This window comes from Ricinus communis, chromosome 3 (genome assembly GCF_019578655.1).
Source record: "Ricinus communis isolate WT05 ecotype wild-type chromosome 3, ASM1957865v1, whole genome shotgun sequence".
NCBI lineage: Eukaryota > Viridiplantae > Streptophyta > Magnoliopsida > Malpighiales > Euphorbiaceae > Ricinus > Ricinus communis.
Window position 1 is genome coordinate 28,952,103 of NC_063258.1, and position 24,535 is coordinate 28,976,637.

The 24,535-nt window shown below is 34.6% G+C and overlaps 4 protein-coding genes across 10 annotated transcripts; 3 read left to right on the forward strand and 1 right to left on the reverse strand.

The window, feature by feature from the left end:
* The first annotated feature begins 516 nt into the window (after positions 1-516).
* LOC8281155 (protein trichome birefringence-like 16) lies at positions 517-5,139 on the forward strand. 4 transcript variants are annotated; one of them, XM_048371774.1, is made up of 6 exons: positions 517-807; positions 1,335-1,568; positions 1,936-2,034; positions 2,300-2,704; positions 3,287-3,482; positions 3,880-5,139. In XM_048371774.1, exons 2-6 carry the CDS (start codon positions 1,418-1,420, stop codon positions 4,733-4,735), a joined length of 1,707 nt encoding a protein of 568 aa, XP_048227731.1. In that variant the 5' UTR covers positions 517-807; positions 1,335-1,417; the 3' UTR covers positions 4,736-5,139. The 4 variants fall into 4 exon arrangements, with proteins under 4 accessions (XP_048227731.1, XP_048227730.1, XP_048227729.1 ...); XM_048371773.1 differs by having other exon boundaries at positions 1,361-1,568; XM_048371772.1 differs by having other exon boundaries at positions 1,365-1,568.
* Positions 5,140-5,729: 590 nt separating this feature from the next.
* LOC8281154 (inter alpha-trypsin inhibitor, heavy chain 4) lies at positions 5,730-12,363 on the forward strand. Of its 2 annotated transcripts, none has more exons than XM_002516208.4 (13): positions 5,730-6,913; positions 7,194-7,346; positions 7,438-7,650; positions 7,744-7,833; positions 8,008-8,124; positions 8,222-8,491; positions 8,836-8,992; positions 9,152-9,229; positions 9,762-9,862; positions 10,494-10,664; positions 11,212-11,286; positions 11,454-11,561; positions 11,856-12,363. In XM_002516208.4, the coding sequence occupies exons 1-13, from the start codon at positions 6,524-6,526 to the stop codon at positions 12,198-12,200; spliced, it is 2,268 nt and encodes a 755-aa protein (XP_002516254.2). In that variant the 5' UTR covers positions 5,730-6,523; the 3' UTR covers positions 12,201-12,363. The 2 variants fall into 2 exon arrangements, with proteins under 2 accessions (XP_002516254.2, XP_015572987.2); XM_015717501.3 differs by having other exon boundaries at positions 6,776-6,913; positions 7,207-7,346.
* A 1,534-nt stretch (positions 12,364-13,897) lies between these two features.
* LOC8281152 (protein LAZ1 homolog 2) lies at positions 13,898-16,637 on the reverse strand. Of its 2 annotated transcripts, none has more exons than XM_002516206.3 (8): positions 16,282-16,637; positions 16,076-16,132; positions 15,741-15,849; positions 15,295-15,479; positions 15,132-15,220; positions 14,793-15,042; positions 14,428-14,661; positions 13,898-14,328 (listed from the first exon to the last, which is right to left on the reverse strand). In XM_002516206.3, the coding sequence occupies exons 1-8, from the start codon at positions 16,429-16,431 to the stop codon at positions 14,146-14,148; spliced, it is 1,257 nt and encodes a 418-aa protein (XP_002516252.1). In that variant the 5' UTR covers positions 16,432-16,637; the 3' UTR covers positions 13,898-14,145. The 2 variants fall into 2 exon arrangements, with proteins under 2 accessions (XP_002516252.1, XP_015572877.1); XM_015717391.2 differs by having other exon boundaries at positions 16,071-16,132; positions 16,282-16,636.
* A 5,665-nt stretch (positions 16,638-22,302) lies between these two features.
* On the forward strand, positions 22,303-24,393 carry LOC8281151 (protein DEEPER ROOTING 1). 2 transcript variants are annotated; one of them, XM_002516205.4, is made up of 5 exons: positions 22,303-22,556; positions 22,646-22,709; positions 22,894-23,363; positions 23,585-23,750; positions 23,846-24,393. In XM_002516205.4, the coding sequence occupies exons 1-5, from the start codon at positions 22,551-22,553 to the stop codon at positions 23,863-23,865; spliced, it is 726 nt and encodes a 241-aa protein (XP_002516251.1). In that variant the 5' UTR covers positions 22,303-22,550; the 3' UTR covers positions 23,866-24,393. The 2 variants fall into 2 exon arrangements, with proteins under 2 accessions (XP_002516251.1, XP_015572933.1); XM_015717447.2 differs by lacking the exon at positions 22,303-22,556 and having other exon boundaries at positions 22,640-22,709.
* The last annotated feature ends 142 nt before the right edge of the window (positions 24,394-24,535 follow it).

A 24,535-nucleotide genomic window follows, 5' to 3' on the forward strand; every position in this document is an offset into this window, starting at 1 on the left:
CAAATTATTGTTGCAGTCGAAGAGCATAAAATTGGATGAACAAATGTTGATTATCCTACTTTTTGGATTCAAAATCAAATGTTATAACGTTATGGGGAAAATCTGAAGAGTTGGCATTGACGTGACTGATTCTAATTACAAACCTAACCTGCTTCATTTCAACAACGTTAGACTTATAACTGGAAATAAAAGCTACCTACTTCTCCATTTCATCTCAATTCAAACTCTCCCAGAAATTAAAAATTAAAAATAAAGATTGCTGAATTTAAAAATTAGTATATTAATTTAAATAATATTGGAATTAATTAATAAATAATTTTTATATTATCAAATTTAGAAATTCTAAATAAATTAAAAATATCTAGAAATGGTTAATTTATAAAATTTTATAATATTAATTTTTTATTAAATTATATTCTATTAATTTAATTTTATAATTAAAAGTATAGTATCTGTTTATTAATTTATTAATTTTAATATTATTACCTAACAACATTTCAAATCAAAGCCCTCACAGCAAAAATTAAATTGCTAGTAGTATCGGTGTCGCTCGCATCCTCTTTGACCACCGTCTCCCTGAGACTGCAAACATTAGTCCACCCAAGATACGATGTCGCTTCCGTACAAAAGAAGAAATTCTTGAACTATTTTATTATTTAATTTACAGTTCTGTCCTTCTCTGCTGTTCTTCCAGAAATTCCATTATTGTATGAATAGAACTCTAAAGACCATCTCTTAAAATCGTCCCCCTATTTAATTTTTTTGGGAAATTCGTATAGTTTCATTCACAGATTCGCGCCTAATCAGGTAAATTGTATCATAACGCATCAGCTTCTTGTATTACATGCACATACTTTTTTTTTTTATTCTCTTATATTAGTGACTGTTGGTAATTCCTTTTCTTTTTTTAAAAAAAATAGGCTTTGTTTTTTTTTTTTTTTTAATTTCATTTTCCTGATTTGAGATTTGCGGGAAAGCTCTGTGATTTTATTAAAATTGCTGCATTAAGTTTTAAATCATTACTAGAAAGGAATTTTATTAAATCATTGGTGATTATCATTCTGTAATCATTACATCACTTTCTATTTTCAGTCACTTTACTAGAGGCTGTTTTTTTTTTTTTCTGTTGCGTGAAATTAGAGTTTGTTTCAGGAAAAGAAAGATCATATTATTAAAATCATAAGCTTGAATTATAAAAAAAAATCATAAATAGTGTTTGAATTTGAAAACCGTAGACATCTAAATTTAAACTGATTTTTTCTGCTTTTTTCTTTTTTTTTTTGTAATTTTTATTTTCACGAACTCAAATACTTGCATGTTTCTACACATTTCAGTACTAATTTAATGAAACAAAACCCAGTTAGTTTCTTTGGCAGCATACTCTTTGACTATGAATGTGGAATTCAGGTGGAACTAAATGAAAGGAGGTTTTTCAAGATTCAGGGGTAAAGAATTGCCTCTTCTACTTATTGTTATTATTGGGACAATAATCCTAATATGGGCATGGGATAGGACCCCTTTTCTTACTACTTTGCTTCCGCCTAAAGAACAGTTGCACCTGTCTCAAGGTATGATGCCCTTGAATTCATCTTTTTTACCTGTGATGATATCTGCTATTTTTAAAACTTTGCTTTTGATATCATAGCCTAGTGCTGTTGTGTATTATTGGAGTAGGACTATACAGGATCGACCTTTTTTAGTTGTCTATATATTTACGTGATACTGATACATTTTCTCTGACATGGAACCTTGTAGCAAATAATTCATGTTATTGGACATTTAGTATTCAAACATGCTGTGAGGACCATAACTTAACTTTTTTGAAATGAATTTTGAAACTAATTTTGCTTGTTGCTTAAGAGTGCAATGTTGAGTACTTTGTCTTTGCATGTTGTGGCATAGACATACTAATAAGTAATCTTATTGTTGGCTCAGTATCTTCAGGACCAAATTTACATACAAGCAAAGATGTAAATGCCACTGATCAGAATTCTGGAAGCAGCAATTCACCAATGACTCCTGCACAAGAAGAAGGTAATTTGGTTGCTTTCATTCTGAATTCTTGCGATGAGAGAGGTGATGAAATCCAAATGTTTCTGCCCTGTGGTTTTGCTTATCTCGCTCTAAATATCATTTTAATTGGCACATCCTTCTTTTAGAAACATTATTTCTTTGCAAAGCGAATTTTATATTTTTCATCTCAAATTTATATTTCTTTTCTATTCCTCTCTGGATTCTCTGTGGAACACCATTAGAATTTGCAAAGTCTCCATAAGTCATGAGATGTATGTGACTGCAGATACTTCCCCAGCTGCAGAGGATACAGAAGCAAATGATAAACAGCTTGTTGAAGTTGGAAAAAATGGCAGTGGAGACAGTTCTACTGCAACTGAAACAAAAGGAAAGCAGAACCAGACTGTGGGAGAAAGTATTCTCAATGGAAATGAACAGACTCTAGATTCAACAGCAATAGAGGATTCTGCAAATACAAGCTCTTCTATAACTAGTACAGAAACTAAAGAAAATGGGGATGCTGAGAGTTCTACCTTGACAGAAGAAATGAATAACCAGAACATAGGAGAAAAAGATCTGAAACTAAAAGATCAACTCCTGGATTTAGCAGCACCAATAGGTTCAGCAAATTCAAGCTCTTTACTGGGGGAACAAGATGAGAAGAACTTTACAATGTTTATGAATAATCAAGGTAAATTGTGTTTGTATGTTCATGGATTTCTTGTTTCCTTGTGCTTGTGGAAACTTGAAAGAGCAACCTGCCAAGACTACTGTGTTATATGTGTGTTAGTTTTAACGAATCGCATACATGCTTCGTTAACTATTTGCTTCAGCATATTCCTTGTTTGAGGTCATATGTTGAGCTATTTACTTGATTGGTATTTTAGGGCACTATTCGAAATATTCAATAATTACTTTTGAAGTGTTTGCTTGTCTGTTTGGAGGCTGATCTATCTGGAGAAGCCCAATAACAGGAATATTGTTCTTTGCCTGTACTGGCTGATAATGTTGCCCTGTTAGAGGATATTAGCTGGACTATACCTGCTCCTTATAGCTGGTAAATTAGTATCACGAAATTTTGAAGATGCAAGTTCTTTTCTGATATTCAACAACTAATTTGCAACAAATATTCTGTGGAGTGTAGTTCACTTTCTTGTTTAAGCTAGTTCCCTGGTGAAATAATTGATAAACATGAGCATCAGCACAGTTCAAATATCCACCATGTATATTATTACTAATTTGTGATTTTGGTTTTATCTGATTCTCACTGCAGCCTGTAATTACACCAAAGGAAAATGGGTCGTAGATGATAATCAGCCTTTATATTCTGGGTTTGGTTGTAAACAATGGCTTGCACAAATGTGGGCTTGTCGGTTGATGCAACGCACAGATTTTTCCTATGAAATGCTACGGTGGCAACCAAACAATTGTCAAATGGAAGCATTTAAAGGGTCTGAGTTCTTAAAAAGGTATCCCATGAACATTTTTGTATAATATGCATGACATTTCCATGGTTGTTCAACATGGTGATGCCTTACGGATGATTATGGTAGAACCCAATATCCCGAACAGCCAAATTAGCAGGGACCTCTAACTATGGGCTGAAATGTGCTCTACCTAGTTTCACTTCCCTTAACTTGAATGACAAACTATTTGAACATTGACCAAAAGCATCAATTGAGTTAATCATTATCATTACATAATTTGCCAACCAATTAGTTGCGGGCCAGAAAAAACTCCATTATCTTGTGGTTGCATGTGTATCCATGCCTACCGATGCATGTCTTGTGCGAATAATTCTTATTCTTCATCTAAAATCATATATAACTTTTGTTTGATCATATGAATTGAATTGGCACATTCCAGGATGGAAGGGAAGACACTAGCTTTTGTTGGAGATTCACTAGGCAGACAGCAATTCCAGTCTCTAATGTGCATGATCACAGGTGGAAAGGAGACTCCTGATGTACTTGATGTGGGCAGGGAGTATGGGCTTGTCCAACCTCGGGGTAGCGTCCGCCCTAATGGCTGGGCCTATCGGTTTCCAAGTACCAACACTAGTGTCCTTTATTACTGGTCAGCTTGCCTCTGTGACTTAGAACCCATTGATATAAAAAACCCAGCCACTGATTATGCCATGCATCTTGATCGGCCACCTTCCTTTTTGCGTCATTTTCTTCACAAAATAGACGTCCTTGTTCTGAATACAGGGCATCATTGGAACCGAGGGAAGCTTAAGGCAAACCGCTGGGTCATGCATGTTGGTGGAATGCCTAACACCAACAAGAAGCTGGCAATGATTGGAGATGCGAAAAATTTTACCATTCACAGCATTGTTGATTGGGTGAATAAGCAGCTCCCTAAGTATCCACATTTAAAGGCCTTCTACCGGAGCATCTCACCAAGACATTTTGTTAATGGTGATTGGAACACCGGGGGAAGCTGCGACAATACAACCCCTATGTCTGTTGGAAAGGAAGTACTGCAAGATGAATCTAGTGATTATAGTGCTGGGCGTGCTGTTAAGGGGACGGGGGTAAAGCTCTTGGACATTACAGCATTGTCGCAGCTGAGGGATGAAGGTCACATATCACGATTTAGCATTACTGCCTCATCAGGAGTGCAGGATTGCTTACATTGGTGTCTACCTGGTGTTCCTGATACATGGAATGAAATCCTTTTTGCACTAATTAGTGATATGTCAAAGGTGCAGAATGAATAATTACTGACAGATATAACATTGAAGATGATCATATTCTTTTGTGGCTTCAGTCGTGCACCATCACGGTGATGCCGCCGAACAAGTTTGACACTGGAACTTATGATTCTAAACTTTCGATCCTTGGCAAAGGGATTCCATTTGTTCATTCAAGCGGCAGGTCTTTCTTGTTGCATAGTTGAAGATTTAGCCTTGGGTTTATAATTCATCTGACAGGAATTTCTTTATATTTTATTACGTTGAATGTTCTTTGAGACACAAAGCGTACTGGAGCTCCCAAACTTGTTAACGAATTTTGGCATTTTTATAAAAGTAGGGAAGAAAATGTAGGAGGAAGAGTAGAAGAATATTGGGAATTCCTTTTCAACAGCGGATAATTGTAGAAATACAAGCAATTTCCCATATAACACCAGCGTGTGTATACTTTTTTTTGCAGCACTCGTACGGTAATATAGACAGTAGCATGCACTAATATATAAATTAATAATCGTTCCTTGCTTTGTATATGATCCTGGTGCAAGTCAATCTTTTTAAGCGTGTTAAAAAATAAGAAGTCCGATGGTATGGGCATGGTTATTTTCTTGGGCTGTGCAGCCGGCTATGTAAAGTAATAAAATCTTGTCTGCTGAGAAGAAGGCATCAAGACAAGTACTCTTCTGTAATAAGAGTTAAGCAGTTATCCTCGATTGTGTCATTGCAGCTGTGGTTGTGCAGTCCTCACGCGGTAAAGCAAGGGAGAGGGACGGCTGTAGTTGGAGCTTTCACAGCTGAAATGGATATTCTATCAGCTGGCAAAGGCAAAGGGTTGTAGAATTGCAGTTGCACCCGACCCACTCGGTTTGAGATTGACTACCCAAATCTGAAATCATCAGGAAAGTTCGTTTTATGTGGACATGCCAGATAATGGCTTCATTAACAAGTCTCCTTTTCCCACCAGTAATCAAAGCTTTTAGAGTTGTGTGAAGTACTTCACTATGCGCTGGGGATTTCGACTCCTTTTTTCTTTTTTTGGGGAAGGATTTCTGTCTCTCTCATTTACCTCTGCAGCTCCGCCTTCTCTGTAAGAAAGTCAAAGGCGAATGGATCTCTGAAGTTTATGATTAACATATTCGATTGAAAACATATTACTAAGTCCGTCCTCCACGAGTCTCATGTCCATTAGATAAAATTACCGCTTAAGAACAAGCAAACAAGTCAAAATCACATAGCTAGCTAGCTAGTGGATAAGCTGTTCAAACATACGGAACCTAAATTCTTTTTAAAAGGGGTCTCCTATTTTATTGTCTCTATGGGGAGGTTGGGAAACAATCTTAATGACAACTGCTTCCAACACGCCACGTTTGCTTAGTAGAAAACAGCAGATTCTGTCTTTATGCCTCTCTTTGATAACGTTCCATTTCATCCCATCTATATTCTATGCAACACTCTGTCATTTTAACGTTATAGTTTTCTTAACTTCCATCAACTACCTGTCAGAACGGGCATCCTACGTGTCAGTCTCTCTTTGGCTCCCATATGAATATGTCTCAGCTGACTCAGCGCGACCCTAAGGAAACGGGCGAAGAAAAAAATTAGCGGAATCATTTTAACGTCTCTATGAATTCAAAACAAAAACAAAAACAAAAACTAGAATCAAAGGTACCATTTTTGCGACGAGAAGAAAGAAAAAGAAAACGAAAACCCAGCTCAAGAGTGATTCTTTACTGCTTCCATACGATCTAGACGTTGCCTTTTTTATCCTTTCTTTCTCAGAACAGAAAGTCAAACTAAACAAATCGACACAGCTGATTGATGGCAGAAGAATTTGGAAACTCTGTAGAAGATGGACTGAAGCTATCAAAGCGTTTATACTATGGCAAAGACAGGGCGGTGGCACCACCAAGACCGGTGGTGCACATGGAGAAATCGGCAGAAGCATATCTACCTACGGCACCTATGATTTATGCAGTGATTTCAGATCCGAGTATTGTGGATAACCCAGATATGCCAAGCTACCAGCCGCACGTGCATGGCAGGTGCGATCCACCTGCATTAATTCCCCTTCAAATGAATAGAATAGAGCTCGAGGCTGATTCTTTTTTGGATTCTGCTATTGTTCGGGTTAATGGGTCATGGAGGGTCCATTGCGTTATGGGCAGCAAGAGCTGTGATTGTAGAATTGCTATTCCTATGGGAGAGCAGGTTTGTTTAAAAGTTGATTTTTCCAAAAAAGTTTGGAACTGATTAGTTTGTTGATTTGGGTTTTTGGTTTTGCATCGAAAAGTTAAAAGTTTTTTGGGGTCAAATATAATCCTTATTTTATGGTTACTAAAATGATGAATTCTGATTAAGAAAAGAAGTAAAAGGGTGTATAGACTGATTAGCTTTGTTGCTTTATTTACTTTTGTTGTGTGTTTGAACTTTGTTTTGCTTTTTTTTTTTTTTTCTTTTGTTCTCAAGCAATACATTATTTGGCTAACAGGGTTCAATTCTAGGTGTTGAGGTGGAGGTTGCTAGAAAGTCTTATTATACTGAATTGATTGCAATGGATGACAAAAAAGATACGGAGAAGGAATGTCGACCGGAAAATGGAGGTTTTTTGACTCCCCAAATATTTACCCTCACAATACCAAAAGTGAGTAGAGGGCAGATTTTAAAGCGTTTCATTTTAATAAATTCTTTTGGTTGAAGTATTTTCTTCTAAAGCATTTTCTTTTGATTTCAAGGTTGATGGGGGCTCCAGCATTTCAATTAAAGTTAGCTGGATACAGAAATTATTATATCATGATGGAGAATTGTCATTGACTGTGCCATTTAGTTTTCCGGAGTTTGTCACTCCTGCTGTAAAGAAACTACCGAAAAAGGAAAAGATACTATTGAATGTGAACTCTGGTACTGGAACTGAAGTTGTTTGCAAGACAACTAGTCATCCTCTGAAGGTGCACCTTTGACAAAGGTTCCTTGGTAATTGGTAATGAATTTTGTGCATGATACGCTAAAATCTGATATGATCTATTTATGTTACTTTCCAGCAACTGAAACGTGAAGCAGGGAAGTTGGGCTTCTCATATGAATCAGAAGTTCTCACCTGGACAGATATTGACTTTGCTGTCTCATATTCTGTAAGATTTGTGCCATTTTATGTTTTTTACCACATGCTATTGCGTTTCCAGTGATGGCTCCTTGGATATTAAGTGGTTGAATAGGAGTTCCATGAGCATCTTTAGAAGTGGATTGTTTTTATTTAATTTTGCATGGGAACCTTCATAACTCTACCATATTATGTGATAATTTAGGTTTCTTCAAGTCATATATTTGGTGGTGTGATGTTGCAATCCCCTTCTGCCCATGATGTTGATCAAAGAGACATGTTCTATTTATATCTTTTTCCAGGGGATCAGCCAAATATGAAGGTTAGTCTAGTATGTGCTCTATTTGATATGTGATTTTTTAGTTTAACATATAATGACACAAGTCTAGTATCTGTCCTCATCTTTATTAATCTTATAGGTGTTCAGAAAAGAGATAGTATTTATTGTTGACATAAGTGGAAGCATGGAAGGAAAGCCGCTTGAAGGTATGAAGAATGCAATGTCTGGAGCTCTCGCCAAGCTCAATCCAAAAGATTCGTTCAATATCATAGCTTTTAATGGAGAGACCTATTTGTTTTCTTCATTGATGGAGTTGGCTACTGAGAAAACAGTTGAAAGGGCAGTTGAATGGATGAATTTAAACTTTATTGCTGGGGGCGGTACAAATATATCGGTTCCCCTAAATCAGGTCAATTCTCCATTATGGTTTTCAGATCTTTCTTCAAATATTCACCATTTTCACAGAACTTATTGAGGCTGTTCGATATCTAGTGAATAAAGCCTTCAAACTGGGAGTTTTTGGTGTCTTTTATTTAGAATTTAATGCATTTCCATGCATTTTGTACCTTAAATTTCTCATATTTAGCTCCTTCAAATCCAGTATAATCTTTGAATACCGACTTAAGTGAAATGAGGATTGTTAGTGTGCTTCCACCTCGGCTATGCCCCTTTGGACTTATCTAACAAATCACCTTATATATCCTTCTAAAACACAGAAGTAAAGAGTATTCATCAATCTTTTCTTTCTTTTAGGCAATGGAGATGGTATCAAATACTCAAGGTTCACTTCCTGTCATTTTTCTTGTCACTGATGGGGCAGTTGAAGATGAAAGACACATTTGTGATTCAATGAAAAAATATGTAAGAGGCAAAGGAGCAATATGTCCACGTATATACACTTTTGGCATAGGTAATGGATTCTTTTTTTTGGTCCTTCAAATGGTTGAAATGGTACATATGACCACATTGCAAAGGGTGTTGTATGTGATTGGTGGGAAATTTTTGGGAATTTTATGATATCATTGTATGCAATTCTTTTTCCTTAACTTTTGGCATATTCAACATTCAGGTACATACTGTAATCACTATTTCCTGCGCATGCTTGCAACGGTTTGCAGAGGGCAATATGATGCTGCATATGATGTAGGTTAGTTCTGGACTTTGATAAAGTTCCCTTTGGTATTTCTTTGTGGGGGAAGGTGTAAAGTATGCTGAGTGAAATGAACTATTGTTTACTGGATGCTCCTAATTGTCTTAGTTGAACTGAATGGTTAATAAGATATTTGCTATATCTGGGTATTTTCTGAGTGAGTTCAAAGGGATAACAAACTTTGAGGTAAGAATTTGCCCTGGTTGGCTCCCATTTCACCTCTTTAGAAATGCTGTTTGTGTGTGTGTGTGTGCTCAATGATTGAGACTATCGAGTTTGGGAGCACAGGGACAACTTATGCCCCTTTGTGGACAGCCCTCTGGTTTTCCGATTAGTCTTGGAATTAACATGACTTGGATTCTGCGCCCTAGATAGTGGCTTTGCCCATTCCTAGACTGCTTTTGTGTTTTTAAACTTCAAAATTTCGTATGCAGAATTTTATTTAGTTTAAGTAGAGAAGTATTCTCTATAATAGGAGATGCAAAATTATGCTTCTTTTTATTTGTAACTTTTGTTTGTTCATGTCCAGATTCAGTCCAGGCTCGAATGGAAAATTTTTTCAGCAGAGGTCTTTCTGCTGTTCTTGCGAATGTAATGATTGACACATTGGATGATCTTGATGATGTGGAGGTATGCTTTGGATGACTTTATATGGGCTTTGGTTCAATTACAACAAGTCAGTTTATTTAACTCCCACTATTCACAATCTTGGTTGAATGCAATTCCAACTGCTTTTCACTTGCTGCTTCTTTTTGTGCGTTGGTGAATATCTTATCATGGAATGACAATAGATGTTGTATGCAAGAAATCAAACTGAGATAGGCTTCTTATTCTCAGAATTCTCAATTTTTCTCTTTAATAACTTTCCTGATAGGAAATCTGAACATGTGTACAATGTTCTGCATTGAGAGCTCCATGGATTCCATACCATATGTTTTCTCTGTTTCCTTTTATCATGTTCATGGCTTCTTCATCAATTATCATATTGATCCTGGCTTTTGAAATAATTTGTCTGCTATTATTATCCTGCTTAATGGATAACTTGAGAAGAATTGAGAGAGAAAGAAGAGAGGAAGATGAAGATAGATAGACAGAGAGAGAGAGAGAGAGAGAGAGAGAGAGAGAAATAGAATTATTTCATTATTTAGTAAAGTCTGCTATAATTACAGCTACTCACTTGTTGGTACTTGACAGCTGCTTTAATATGAAGACAGTTTTTCATCTCACACTCGTAAATTTAATGTTTAGTTTGAATCTGCAGGTGTACCCTTCCAATATTCCCGACCTTTCATCTGAAAGTCTGTTGATTATCTCTGGGAGATATCATGGAAACTTCCCTGGAATTGTTAAAGCCGAAGGTGTTTTAGGAAATTTGAGTAATTTTGTTGTGGATTTGAAGATACAAAAGACAAAAGACGTCCCTTTTGACAAGGTAAGGCACCAACTCACAAGCTTGCTTTGAATTCTGCTTGACCTTTATCTAGTCTTTCCTTGTCTAGACTATTGTATGTCTCTCGTTAATATATTGTTTGAATTATGTGCTCATGGTTCATAGCTCCTGCGGTCTCTGTGGTCCGCAGTCCACCCTATGTCTGCCAGTGTCAGTGTTTTGCATATTTTTATATTTTCCCCTGCTTTTGATATTTGGCTGAGGGGTGATTATCCATATGTAATCCTCCTTTTACTTATGGCCTATGATTCCATAACCTATTATATAGCATTTGTTGTAATTCTAATTTGGTAGTTGATTATGTAAAGGGTTTGTTTTGTGTTCTTATATTTTCTATCATTTATATTTTCTGTCATTTACATTTGTGCTTTCTTACATGGATAATTTAGAAATTCTGTTGAATGAATCATTTCACCCTATGTTTCAATAAGGATCTTCTTTATTAGTCCAACTTAAAGTTCTGTATTAATCGTTACATTTCATGCATAATAGCTTTACAATTTTGTATAACCTCTCCCTTCTGCGACAGATTTTCGCAAAGCAACAGATTGATCTGCTCACAGCCCAGGCATGGTATTCAGAAAATAAACAGCTTGAGGAGAAGGTCTGTTGAGGGTTTCTTCTTGGTCATCTCTACAGCTTCATTAATGCATATTCCTAAAAGTGTTCCGAGCAGATTCTAGGAGTTGCTGACCACATCTGTTTGTCCTGATTAACAGTTTCCACTTCCTAGATAATGGAATTGCTGATGCTGTTTACTCTTTCTGCCAGGTTGCTAAAATGAGCATACAAACTGGTGTAGCGTCTGAATATACTCGTCTAACATTACTTGAGATGGAGAGAGGAAATCAAGCCATAGAATCACCTAGAGCTCACAAGGTAAGTATTTACCTAGAATATTGCATTTATGCTGCTGCATTTGTCTTAAAAATCACAGGCGGTTCATCCTTTTCTTTATATTATTTACTTTCCCTATGAAATATTTTATGCCATTAGCTATTCATTTAACCAAACCATTTATTTAAACATGTAAATCATTAAATTGTTATGCAGTGCTTTGGTCCTCTTTTCTTTTTTTCTTTACTTCTTCTTCCTCTTTTCTCTCTCTCTCTGATAATTTAATAAATGCATCTACAATCTTACCGCGCCATCTATCAAATTTCATGTAAACAGTTCTCAAACAAAACGGATTCTCTAAAGGTGGACTATAAAGGCCGGAGGAGGATATTGCTACAAAACTTTGGAGTTGGCTTTGGCAATTTGGCTGCAACAGCTGATAACATTCCTCCTGGAGTTGAAGAATTAAAGTTGCCTGAGGCAGCTGAACTCATCATGAAGGCAGCTTCAAATTGCTGTGGCAGGGTATGTGGTCAGTGCTGCTGTATGTGCTGCATCCAGTGCTGCTCCAGGATGAATGATCAATGTGCAATAGCATTGACGCAGCTCTTTGCTGCTCTTGCATGTTTTGGCTGTGTAGAATGCTGTTCTCTGTGCTGTTCTGGTGGTGATGGACATTAGAAGGTTGTGATATTAAGTACTTCATATTAACAATGTACATTTGTTATACAGCATATACTCTACATTTGTTATACAGCATAAAACAGAGTGTTCGTTCAAACCATTTTGCCTCTTTTATATCTTCCATCAATTCATTAAACCCAAATTACCTGGGGTTGTACTCTCTTGTTCTTTGACAATTCAGTTTTCCAATTACAGCAAAGCCATATTGGGAGTCAGAACAAGAAATGTTTTTATCATAATCATAATCGCAAGGGGCTACAGGATGCTGAGGAATATGAGAGACCGGAACAATTCAGTTGCATTTTAGTGGGTTGTGCAAAAATTGGAGAATAATGAAAATAAAATTTGAGGCAAGAAACATATTTATCATATGAGTAAAATGACGCGCTGGTACCAAATCTTAGCCACTTATATCCATTTGGTAACATTGATCTTAGTAAAAGGTGCTTTAGATGCACGTGGTTCAAAGTTAATGCCAGATAAAAAAGATTTTGTCCGATCACGCTGCCGCTCTGAGGGATTCGATGCGCTGTGTGTCTTCCTTCTCCGCTTTCAGATAGCATTCAATTTGTTTCATTTTGATACCCCTCATGTTATTTCTGTTACTTCTGTAGGTACCAATGAAGATTCAAGCAATTATTTAATGATGTGGCTACTAGATTTATAAAATATCACAGACCACTTAACACATATTTTGCTAACTCTTTTATTTAATAGTAGTCAGTAAATAAATAAAATCCAAATTGACCCAATAAATTATAGTGCCATTGTTTCAAAACTAAGCTCGTTAGAGTCCCAGTCCAATATCCAAATTCTCAAGGCTCAAAAAATTGTGACCTCCTTCAACCTCCATCTCCAATTCTTCCATTACAATATATCAGAATCAAGAATAGCTTTAGCATCAACAAAAACTAAAACCCTAAAATTTGAAATCACAGAGAGAGCATTTTATTTCACCAACACAACAGCTACAACGATAAAAACAGCAACAGCAGCAAAAGAAAAAAAAATAAAAACAGAAATGGACAATAAACCAAGAGAACACAAAAGAAAATCCAAGGAAATCCCAGCAATAGATATCATGGATTTTCAAAATGAGATCGTATCTCTCCCCACAACCTCTACCGCAACAGAAATACCACAAACAAACAGTAGCCCGCCTCTCCTTCGGCGTGGAAGGCCAAGAAAAATAGGAAAACACACAGATATTAGAACCCAAATCATCAGAAAGGAGACTGAATGACACAAAAAGCAAAATGGAAAAATCCATGTGCCCGGTCATGATATTAGACATAGTAACAATAATATAATAATAATATTGGGATTATTGGGGTTGCAAAGTGGGAGAGTGTAGTGAAAATGGTAGCATCAATGGATGCAGTGGTGAAGGTGTTTTGTGTGCAGACAGAGCTGAATTTTTCACAGCCTTGCCAAAGGAAAGGAAAAGGCAGTATAGTTTGAATAGTAATGGATTTATTTGCTGACTAGTTTTAAATAAAAGAATTAGCAAAACAAATGGTCCGTGATTTTTTATAAATTTAATAGCCACGTCATCAATTAACAGTCAAAATCTTAGTACACTATCTTCATCAGTGTACTGGCAGAAGTAATTGAAATAATAAGAAATATACCAAAATGAAACAAATTAAAGATTTAGTTCCAAATTGATATAAATTGCTAAGTGGAAAAGTATATGTATTAAAGACTTTTTTTATTTGCAACTAAATCCTCAAAACTTTGAGCTAAACATATTAGCACCCAACCGCATACAATTCAGTAGAAAAGAAAGCTCCATCAGTTTCTTCGCAAGTCCACCTTCTCCTGTCAGCCACGCAAAAGCTTCACAGAAGATCTAGGTGGAGAGTGGCAGCACCATACTTGATGATCACTTCGAATACTAGCTTTCCCATTTACAATTCTTTTCTCTTTTCCTTTCATTTCCTTATCTTCTTTCTTCAAAGTTTGGCATGCCCGTCTTTTCCAGTTGCTCTTCCACTTTTAACTCTGAGTCTTCCTTGTCTTCTGAACCACCTGATCTCCAATGAAAAGTTTCCTGAATCTTTGTCACACCTTTCTCTACAGGTCCTATTGCTTGATTTATAGTCAATACAACATCTTTGACAACCTGCTTCCAAGGATACATACGTGAACCTAAATTTATGGAAGCCGAGATTTGCAAGAGACAGTCAGTTACAAATATAAGCTTGCTGTTGGCGAGACTTACAGATTGACCACCTTGAAGAACAATATCCTGGACACTCTCAGTGACACTTGTTCCAGGAGCCTCAACCTGAGGTTCTGTCTTTTCCAGCACAGCTGGTTTCTCCTCATCACCTTCCTCCACCTTCAAATCCACTTTGGCTGTTTCATTGGCGACTCTTCCATAAGCAGAAGCAGGAACATAGTGATATGGCTCCACTGAAAACACAAATACATGGGCAACAGCTGCAATGGCCATCTTCAAGCCACAGAAATATATATAATTCAGTCTATGAGCACAAAAAAACTTCAGATCTATATTAAAAAGATACTTGAGATGTCTGGTATGAATTGTACAAATATTCCTTTTCCAAAACCATAATGACTTACTTCTATACAAATCAGGAAATCCTGCAATCCTGTCCGGAATTTTCCCTCATTGGGCAGAATATCAGAAGCACACAATAGAGCAATGTCCACACCTTGCCACCATGTAGCAAACACAATAGCCTTGAAGCTTATGAACTTCGAGAGTGGCTTTATTGGTCTAAGTCTTTCATGCATTATATTATAGAAGTGAAGAAGACAATATAATGCCCACATCTGACTGAAGTTCAGCACTACTGCTATATATGGATATCTGCAACAGAGTGAATCATCAGTTGGAGTCAAGAAACTTGTGCAGAAAAACTACTTGCATTTTCCAAGAAAACCTTTATATCTGCATACCCATAGTACCACTTGAATTCGCCATCACCATAAACCCCGAAGAGTTCCAACAAGAATGCCAGAAATGCACATAAAGTCTTGAGAATCATCTGAACGAACTTGAAGCTATTAGAATCCATCCTAAGTAACAAAAAATATCCAGTAGATGGAAAGTTGTGCTTACATATTGTACAAGACCGAATTTTTCAATTGTAAATGCATCCCTTCCAATAATATATGGCCGGCAGAAAAAGTTCATAAATGACCTCTGGTGTACACCTTGATTCTCGTCCAATTCTTCTAGCAATGTCTGACTAAGCCGTTTTTGAGCTTCATTTTCAAGAAGTTCAATGACTCTCTTTTCTCCACCTGGCATATTGTCCAAATACATATAGCACGAAAACAATCAATAAATTCTGACAGAGGGTTAGAGCCTTATCAAGCTAGAGGTTCAACTGAAGTATTACATCTAGATTAAACTCCATAATTTTCTCGAATCTGTAACTTTTATGTATGCAAGTATTTGCATTGATTGAACTTCTGCAAGGACGTTAAGACAGATAGTGGCACTATTTTATTAGCTGACAGAATGAACAATATTCCTGAAACAACGCAAAAACTAAGACTTACCCAAACAAGCAACCAAATAGCTTCCGAATGCATACAAGGCAAATGCTTCATAGCAATTTCTTAAAATGTCACACACAAGAGAAAACTTGTGATTCCACAATGAAATAATCTGCAGAAGCCAACAGAAGCCTATGAGTTTCCACCAATGACTATCATCAAGTCAAAGAAAATGACCATTTTTTTTTTTCTTTCAATTTTTCCCATAAGGAACACTACTGCTAAGTTTTCTGGATACACATCGAGGAGCTCTGAGATGCGAAAAGGTCTTCATTGTTTTAATGTAGTAACATACTGAAACTCAAATAGACCATAGTAGACGAGAGATAGAACCTTACGGACTCGGTAGCATAGACAGGAACCATGAAAAGAACTGCTACGATCCATTTTTGTTCCTGGAAAGAAGTGAGTTCAAGTTTTAAATAAGAATTGGCAGTTAGAATACATATTTAATATCTTCTATGAACCTGATTCTGGATCAAACCAATCATTTGAGTTCAAATGTTCAATAAAATTCTTATTTCCAGATACGCAAAGAACAAACCGCAGGGTTGGTATATGATCTGAGATGTTGGAAAATGAGGAAAATTGAGAGCACTACAGCTACAAGTGCAAAGCATCCTCCAATTATAACAGCTGGTTGGTGCAAATCTGTATAGGCATCTTTATAGACTGAGATACCAGTTGGTGCCATTAGCTGGCGCCAATCTTTAAATTTTAATACTGGGCACTTTACTTCTTCAACCTGAGACAAGAATTAGAAAGAACAAAAGAAAAACAAAACATATAAATCCACTCCCTATATTATGATAATGGCAAGAAATGTGCAGTTTCAATGTGAATATTCAGTCTTTTGATTAGAAACCCAGATCATTTGTAGTCAGTCGAAAACAAACTGAAAGCAATAGAAAAATGTCAGTTATAGTGGTGTTTGAAGTTGACACGTTTGCTTCGCCTTAGACTGTAGCAGTTATGCTCATGCCACGTGGTTCTTGCATAGGCAACATTATCGGTAATTGGCAAACGATAATATATAAGTCCCTGAAATTTTAGCCAAAATACAATTAAATTCTTCAATTTCAATATAGCTCAATTAGACTCTTAAAGTTAGAAAAATAGAATAATTATATCCTTCAATTTTACTTTCTTTTTAAATAATGATAATGGTTTTTTTTTGTCAAAGTAAAATAAAAATTATTATTTATGTTCTTTACTCTTTAAAAGACATAGCTAATATTTCCTCACAGATACAAACAAAATAATTAAATTAAAAAATAAATAATTCTTTTTAAATTTTAAAATTAATTGGATCTTGCGACTTTACACTGTAAAATAAAATAAATAGTGTTATTTTGGGATTTTTTAATTACACTTTTACCAGAAATTTATACCCTTTTGGCTAGGTAATTTGTTTTCAAAAGAGATATATTCTATTAGGACCACTAATATAACAATGCAAAAATATTGGTATATTGTTTATGATCATTATTTTAGTCATAAATAATAAAATACAAATTACAAAAAATAATTCGAATATTCTAAATAATTTATCATATTTTAAAAAACTTGTAGCAATTTATAATAATTTTAAAAGTCTTTTAACAAAATTTAATATTTTTAAGTTACAAGTATGTCAAAAATATCTATTAAATGTATATAGGAAAATATTTAGTGTACTAATTTTGGGGATATTATAGTATAATTACAAACTAGTTCTATTAATAATTAATAAAGGAATATAATAAAAATATATTAATATTTAATTAGATTAGTAATTTATTAATTAGTCAATTAATTATATAATAATTTTAAATTTATATATCAACATACTATTTATGTATCAAAAATAAATATGTAACATACATAAAAGAAAATTCATCTTATTAATCTATTATCTGCTAATCAAATTTATTAACTAATCATTGTCCATACATATATCGTGAGACTATGTTGTTATATTAATTATGAAAATTTAATGCATAAAATTTAAATTTGATATTTTTATTTAGAAAATATTAATATATAAAAAATTTAATAAAATATTAAATTAAATATTATATATAATAACAATTCAATAAAAAATAATTAATAATGTATGCGATTAGATTATTTTGTTATTATCTTTTAGGATTAAAAATATTATCCAATAAAAAAAAAGGTACTAATTAAATATTAAAAAATATAATTAATTGTAATAAAAAGAATATTAATTAAGAAAATTTAGAAATTTCCTGTGTAAGCGCAACCGCCAGTAATGGTACTAGCATCTTCGACAAATCAATCTGCTCAAGTGGCACTTCCCTTCCTATAACACTAGCTTCTCAAGCGTATTCATTCCACCTCTGACCTCACCTACACTACCTTCTCAAGCATATAATCATCAGCTAAGGATTATACTCTTACGGTCTGCCCTTTTATCATGACATTATGGTACGAACACTAACTAAAAGTTCATCTAATTAAGGTTATTTTTTTGAAGGAGATGCTATCCGAGTTTTCAGCATCCGAATATAGTCATCTCCCGATTTTCAAAACTTTCTTTTTACTTTTTTTTTCTTTATAATTCCAACTTCCAATATATAAACAAGTGATGTACTGATCCAGCTAATTCTATAGCCAGATTGATTTCTGTATGTACTCGAGCATGAGGATATGCAGGAGCAAAATCATAAACGCGCTCCATCTCTATTCCTTGCTTTTTATGTGGATTTGCTGATGATGCATCCTGTAGCGCGATGACAAAAATATCACACGTAGAAAACTTAATAATTTAGTTCAAATCAAGAGTTTCAAGGATACCCTAAAAAAGAATTAAGCACAAGATTTGAATAAACATCGATACAAATTAATTACAATAATATATTTACAGTGTACTAGCCTTTACTGCAACTTGTAATTAATAATTAATAAAACCTAATTAAAACATAAAATAATACAATTTAAGCATTGGACCAAGTGTCATTCAAGCCAATTATTAGCACGGGCGCGGAGCTGGTCTGAAACAGAAGCTCATACGATTCTGTAGCCCGCTGCCGGTGCTGGTTAATGATGATCAAAACAGAAACTCCTTTGGTGGTGAACCAGCACCAATTCAGTTTAAAAACAAATTTGGTCGCAGGCCCAATCCGAATGCATACTCCATCAGACGTTTTATACTAAAAATGACCTATCTTCGAGTAGTGCGACCTTTTTAACGAGCAAAGGCGTAAGGTATAGTTGAGAGGTAACATGGGTTACTTTCCTTTATGGACAGGATGAATATATGCAAGTCTCCAAAAATAGAATGAACCAAAACCTTGAAAATCTAAAATCAAGACCAATAAACGGTTGGCTTCTGGAAATGTGGTCACATGGCTGTACCTGTGATGAAATTTCATAGGTTTTATTATTATTAATATTCTCACGTAGGCATATACTCATTAAGCGCTCTATCTATATTGTCTTGCATCTCGATGAACTTTAGCTAAGACCAACCCCAAAGCCACCATCGATCTCATTTTCCTAAGCAAACACAACGTGGTCATGGATATGACATGATTCACATTTATGTACAGTGGAACTTGAATTATATATACAGGCTAAGTTACGTTTGATTAATGAAGGTTATCTCTCCAAATAGTAAACATTATTTGTCACGTAAAGAGAACAGTAGATGCATGGTACGGACTGATTCCTCCGTACACAAGAATGTTCAAGGACCACACACGAGAGCATAATATAGTATAGTCCCCAACAGTGGCAAAGCATTTCATAGGCTACAGATAGGAAGGATGACAAATGTCGTATGATGCCATTTTTCTCTGATCCAAGGGATCTAAATGGTTTCAACTGCTTAGAAAAGTATGCGTATAATTAATCTATAGAAAAGGATTAGCATAAGATGATTACAAATTGGGAGAATGAGAGGAGAGATTGCTTAGACTAGACAAAAAGATAGCCAAATTTGGATTTTTAATGAAACTGAAAATTGTCATCAACTTCTATATGTACATCAAAAATGTTGGATGTCCCCCTCCAAAAATATTTAAATTATACACCCAACCCAAGAAATATTGGCTGTAAATGTAATTCCCAACAATGAATTAAAAGAAAAAAGAAAATGAAGCTAACAACAGGGTTACATTACATGAGAAATTGGTCAGGGTCAGACCAAGTCCTTAGAGACACGTGTTGGTCTTGTCCAACCCGATATTCCATTCTTCATGAGTAAGTACAAAGTTGTCAAATAATTTGCAATAACCCACTTGTGTTGTGGGTATGGAACCCCACGTGAATGGACAACTTCACGTGCCAATGGCGGTACTCCATGTATGGAATTGGAATACTTATATATATATTATACCATCCCATTCATCCACCATAAACTTTGCTTTCCATCACATGTTATAGCTACCTCATTAGTTAATTGCTTTGCAATCTATAAATTATATGATCATACTATAACCATATATTATGCCCTTCTTAATCTGATTACTTGTTCTGTACATCTCAACAAAATAAAAGTATTGAATTGTGGATGTCATCATTTCAATGCTTAGTAGAAATAGTATCAATTCTTTTGTTGATCCTCGGAAACTAGCAAGTGATTAACTGGTTGAATATTAGTATTGAAATGCTGAAGCGTTTATAAATTCTACTGGATCAAAGCTTTGATCAAGTTGACAGCAGGGATTTGTTATTTAATCTCAAAATGATCCTCAATTAAGGGATTTGCAAGCTAAATATGTCAATAAGATCCTGTTCATTTCCGAGGTTGAATTTGTGTTTTTTTACCCCTATTGATGAACACAGCCAACATTTTCAGTACAAGATTGTAAAATACTAGATCTTATGCTTGTAGACCTGTATTTAGGGCTTTGTCACCCTCGTATGTTTACAAGGCTGATTTTTTTAATTCATTTCATTTCATTTTATTTTCAGGAGAACTTTTTACCCCGGCAATTAGTTCCAATTCCAAAGCTCAGAATTGCTTACGAAAGAGTGTGGATCTTGCTTGCAGGCATTTTTATTTTTACAAGAATTTTGAGTTCCTAATTGATTGCTGCTGGATTGGCTCAAAGTAATCACTTCTTTTTTAAAGCCATCAGTACAGTAGCAGTTTGTTATTGAATGATTTAATTGAGATTTAAATCAAATTAATATTATTTTCAAAGAGAAATTATTTTTTTTAATTTATAAAGTGAGTATATCTAAATCTTAACACAATTATTATTTTTTAGGATGTTAGCATTTAAATATTTTCTTTTTGGCAATATCAAGATGCACGGCTCTATCTATCAAAAACAAAAACAAAACCAAAACCAAATTTTTTTTAAAAAAAAAAAAAAAAAAAAGAAGAAGCACGGCTCTATATCATTAAATGGTGAATATGCATAACGATAGCTAGATGGATTTTTCTTTTTGTGAGCACTGATTTCTGTGGCCGGACTGCTAAAAAAAGGTGGAGGAGAGGCCAAAAGAGATCAATCAAATCGTGTAGGGGAAGATTGTGGAAAGATGGAAGTAGATATTAGTGGTGGTGAGAGATGAACAAGGTGGCCGGTGGTCCGGTTAGTAAGAGACAATCCCACGGGAACATGCTCTACTCTGCAGCCTGCCTGGCTCTTTACTGTTTATTACAGCTCTTTCTTCATCGCTAACTAGTGTGTTTTTGGATGTCGGGTTAGTCTCTCCTAATTCCCAAGTACCAATTGGATAAAGGTTCTTTTTACCAATACTTATCCAGTGGCCAAGTTAATAATCTTCTTTTTCTATTTTTCTCTTTTCCCCTCTTTTTAACTATATATAAAAATTAAAAAAATAAAGTAAATTGAAGCTATTAGAATTTAAATTCCTAAGTTTAAATATGCGACCACTAGTCTAATTTTTCATTACAATGTCGAGTTACTATTTAGATAATGATACAATGTGCAAACTATTCTAATATTCAGTATCGTATATTCCTACTTATTAGAAAATGCATATCGCAAAATATATGACTAAAGGGTGTTGGTATCAATTCAATTATTTAGATTTCTTTCATTATTGTACGTTATATATCAAAAATTAGCAAAGATAATTATTCTTTAATTAATAACCTATTTGCAAGGATTTATTAATTATTATAATTAATATCATTAGTTTTTGTAATAATTTTTAGATAAGTAGGTTTCATTTAATGTTTTTAAATTCTGAATGAACTCAATATATTCGTCATTGTATATTATTAGGTCTATTCGGTCTACTTCTTCATTCATAAATTAAATTAATTGCATAATGATATCATTGAATAGCAATAAATAAACCAATTAATAAAAACACAATGCTTAATAATTTATCCATGTTCGCATAAATAATACTCCTTGTTGCTAGAGTTTAAACGAGAGGAAAGAATAATAAGATTTTCAGCTCCAACTATTTAAAAACAAAAATAATGCTAAAGTTTTTTGGTAAATTGCTATGAGAGAAACAAGTGAAGTGGGTTAATTATTGCAAATAATAAGAAAATGCAACAAAAATAGATCAGAAGGAAAAAGACAATAGAATAGTTAGACGAGGGAAAGAGAAAGAAGAGGCGGCAAAAGTCAAGTGCTTTTGGGAACTTGAACCAATGGCATTGGCACTTACCAGCTTGTTCGTGGAATTTATCAATGCCTCAACTCTATATAACTCGGTTGCACCTAATTTCTCACTGGCTTAAGGGATCTGTATACGTACAAAAAAACAACACGAATTCTTTAAGCCCATCCTCAGTATCTAGCTGCTATATATTACCACCTTCTGTCCAGTAATACATTGTTGAAAGGCTCTTAATTCTTCATTCTAGTTCACCAAATGAAGGTATAAATGAATTTTCGGTTTACCGTTTTGCAATCTCTTTATTGAGGTTACGATTTTATTTGAGGGTATTTGTATGTTAACTAATGCAGATATTCGGTTGGATGCAAAAGAAACTCAGTGGCAGTAAGAAGCGTAATCCAATTTCAGTTAATCGTAAGCTTCTTTTTTCATTAATTAACAGTTTCATCCTTCTTTCTTTGTTCATAAACTAGTTTCTTGCGGTTCTCTCGAGTGTGATCATCAACTAGCCCTTCGTAACTAAATGTATAGGAATCCAATAATTCTTACGAATCTGTTATGAATATGAGAAGTTACTTTCAGTTTATCTTCATTTCAGATTATACCCGGAAAGAAGAATTCAGTGACTGGCCTCATGGATTGCTGGCAATAGGGACATTTGGAAATAATGCTGCAAAAGAAGAAGATTCCAAGTCTAACTTTGTTCAAGAAAATCAACCCCATGATAATCTTGAACAACTCACACCCGAAGAAGTACAGAGCCTTCAAAATGAGCTCAACTTAATATTGCATAAACAGGATGGATCAACGTGTGATACAGGATCAGATAATAATAATAAAAATAATAATGAGCTTGTCAATGGCAATCCAAGCCTGGAAGATGACCAAGATTGCCGCAGTGACCGTGTAGTTCTTGGAAGAGGGAAAGAAATATGTGTGGATCATACAATCAATGCAATTAACAAAAGGTCTTTATCATTTCTTTTGAAGAAGATGTTTGTTTGCAGAGGTGGATTTACACCTACCCCAAGTCTAAGAGATCAGGTTCCAGAGTGCAGAATGGAAAAGGTATGTCGGGTGAACGCACACTTCTCTTTTCTTTTTTCCTTTTTTTTGTTTGACATATATATAAAAGGCGAACGAGAGCTATTTCAAATCTTGATATTTGATTAAATTGAGAGATGCACTTATTGTCGAGCTAACCTATCCATCCTAAATCTATAACCCTTCAGCTGAAACTAAGATTATCCACAAAAAGTAGTTATACGGTTGGACTTGTTAACTTGCAGATATTGAGAGCAATACTTCACAAGAAGATATATCCTCAAAATCCCAGTTCAACTTCATCTAGAAAGAAATATTTAGAGAATAAACTGGAGGCTGTATCTGACAGTGAGGACGAAATGAACGAGAATGACGATAATAAAAGTAAATGGGTCAAGACAGATTCTGAATGTAAGTGTATGGTACTTATTTAATGCGTTTGTATATGCACAATGTACATATACAGTAACCTGATGTGTATTATGACATCATTTTTTGATTCGCAGATATAGTTTTGGAGATATGATAATTAAATCATTCCGATTAGCTGCAAAGATGACATATGGTAATACAGACATTCTTGGTGCTCAGTTAGAAAAAGAATAAACAACAGTTATATACCACTTATGACTTTTAAGGGCGAAGAACTTTGTGCAGATACATATGATTCATTGTGGAAGTTTCGTGCCTAATTGGTTGCGATCTGTTAAACAGTTGAACCTAATCATTGAGAACAAAGATGTCTGAATTTCTTCTTGAATAATTCCAGGAATGACCGGTTATTGAAGTGTATATGCAATGTTCTACCCATACATAAATCTTGTGCTATTGTCTGATGCCTTTGGTACCCATTAAATGATTTTTACCACTGGTTGGTTTTTCTAGCGCTGCTCCTCTCTTCCCGGTTACTTCTTTCTATTTCTTCTTCCATTAGGGTAGTATGAGTGTCCTTGTAGGTTGAGTTTTCAAATTTTATACTCTTTTTCTTTCTTTTTCTTCTTTCTAATGTTATGTATACTTTCTATGAATTATATCAAATGTGTACATTGTGGTTGCTTGATTGCTGGAAGTGGCAGATAGCTTAGTTGACAAATTAAACTATTTCGTTAATTATTATTTATTATTAATAGTATATATATTAAATGACAATATATAATTTATTTTATATTAATTTTAATTATATAAATTAATAAAAA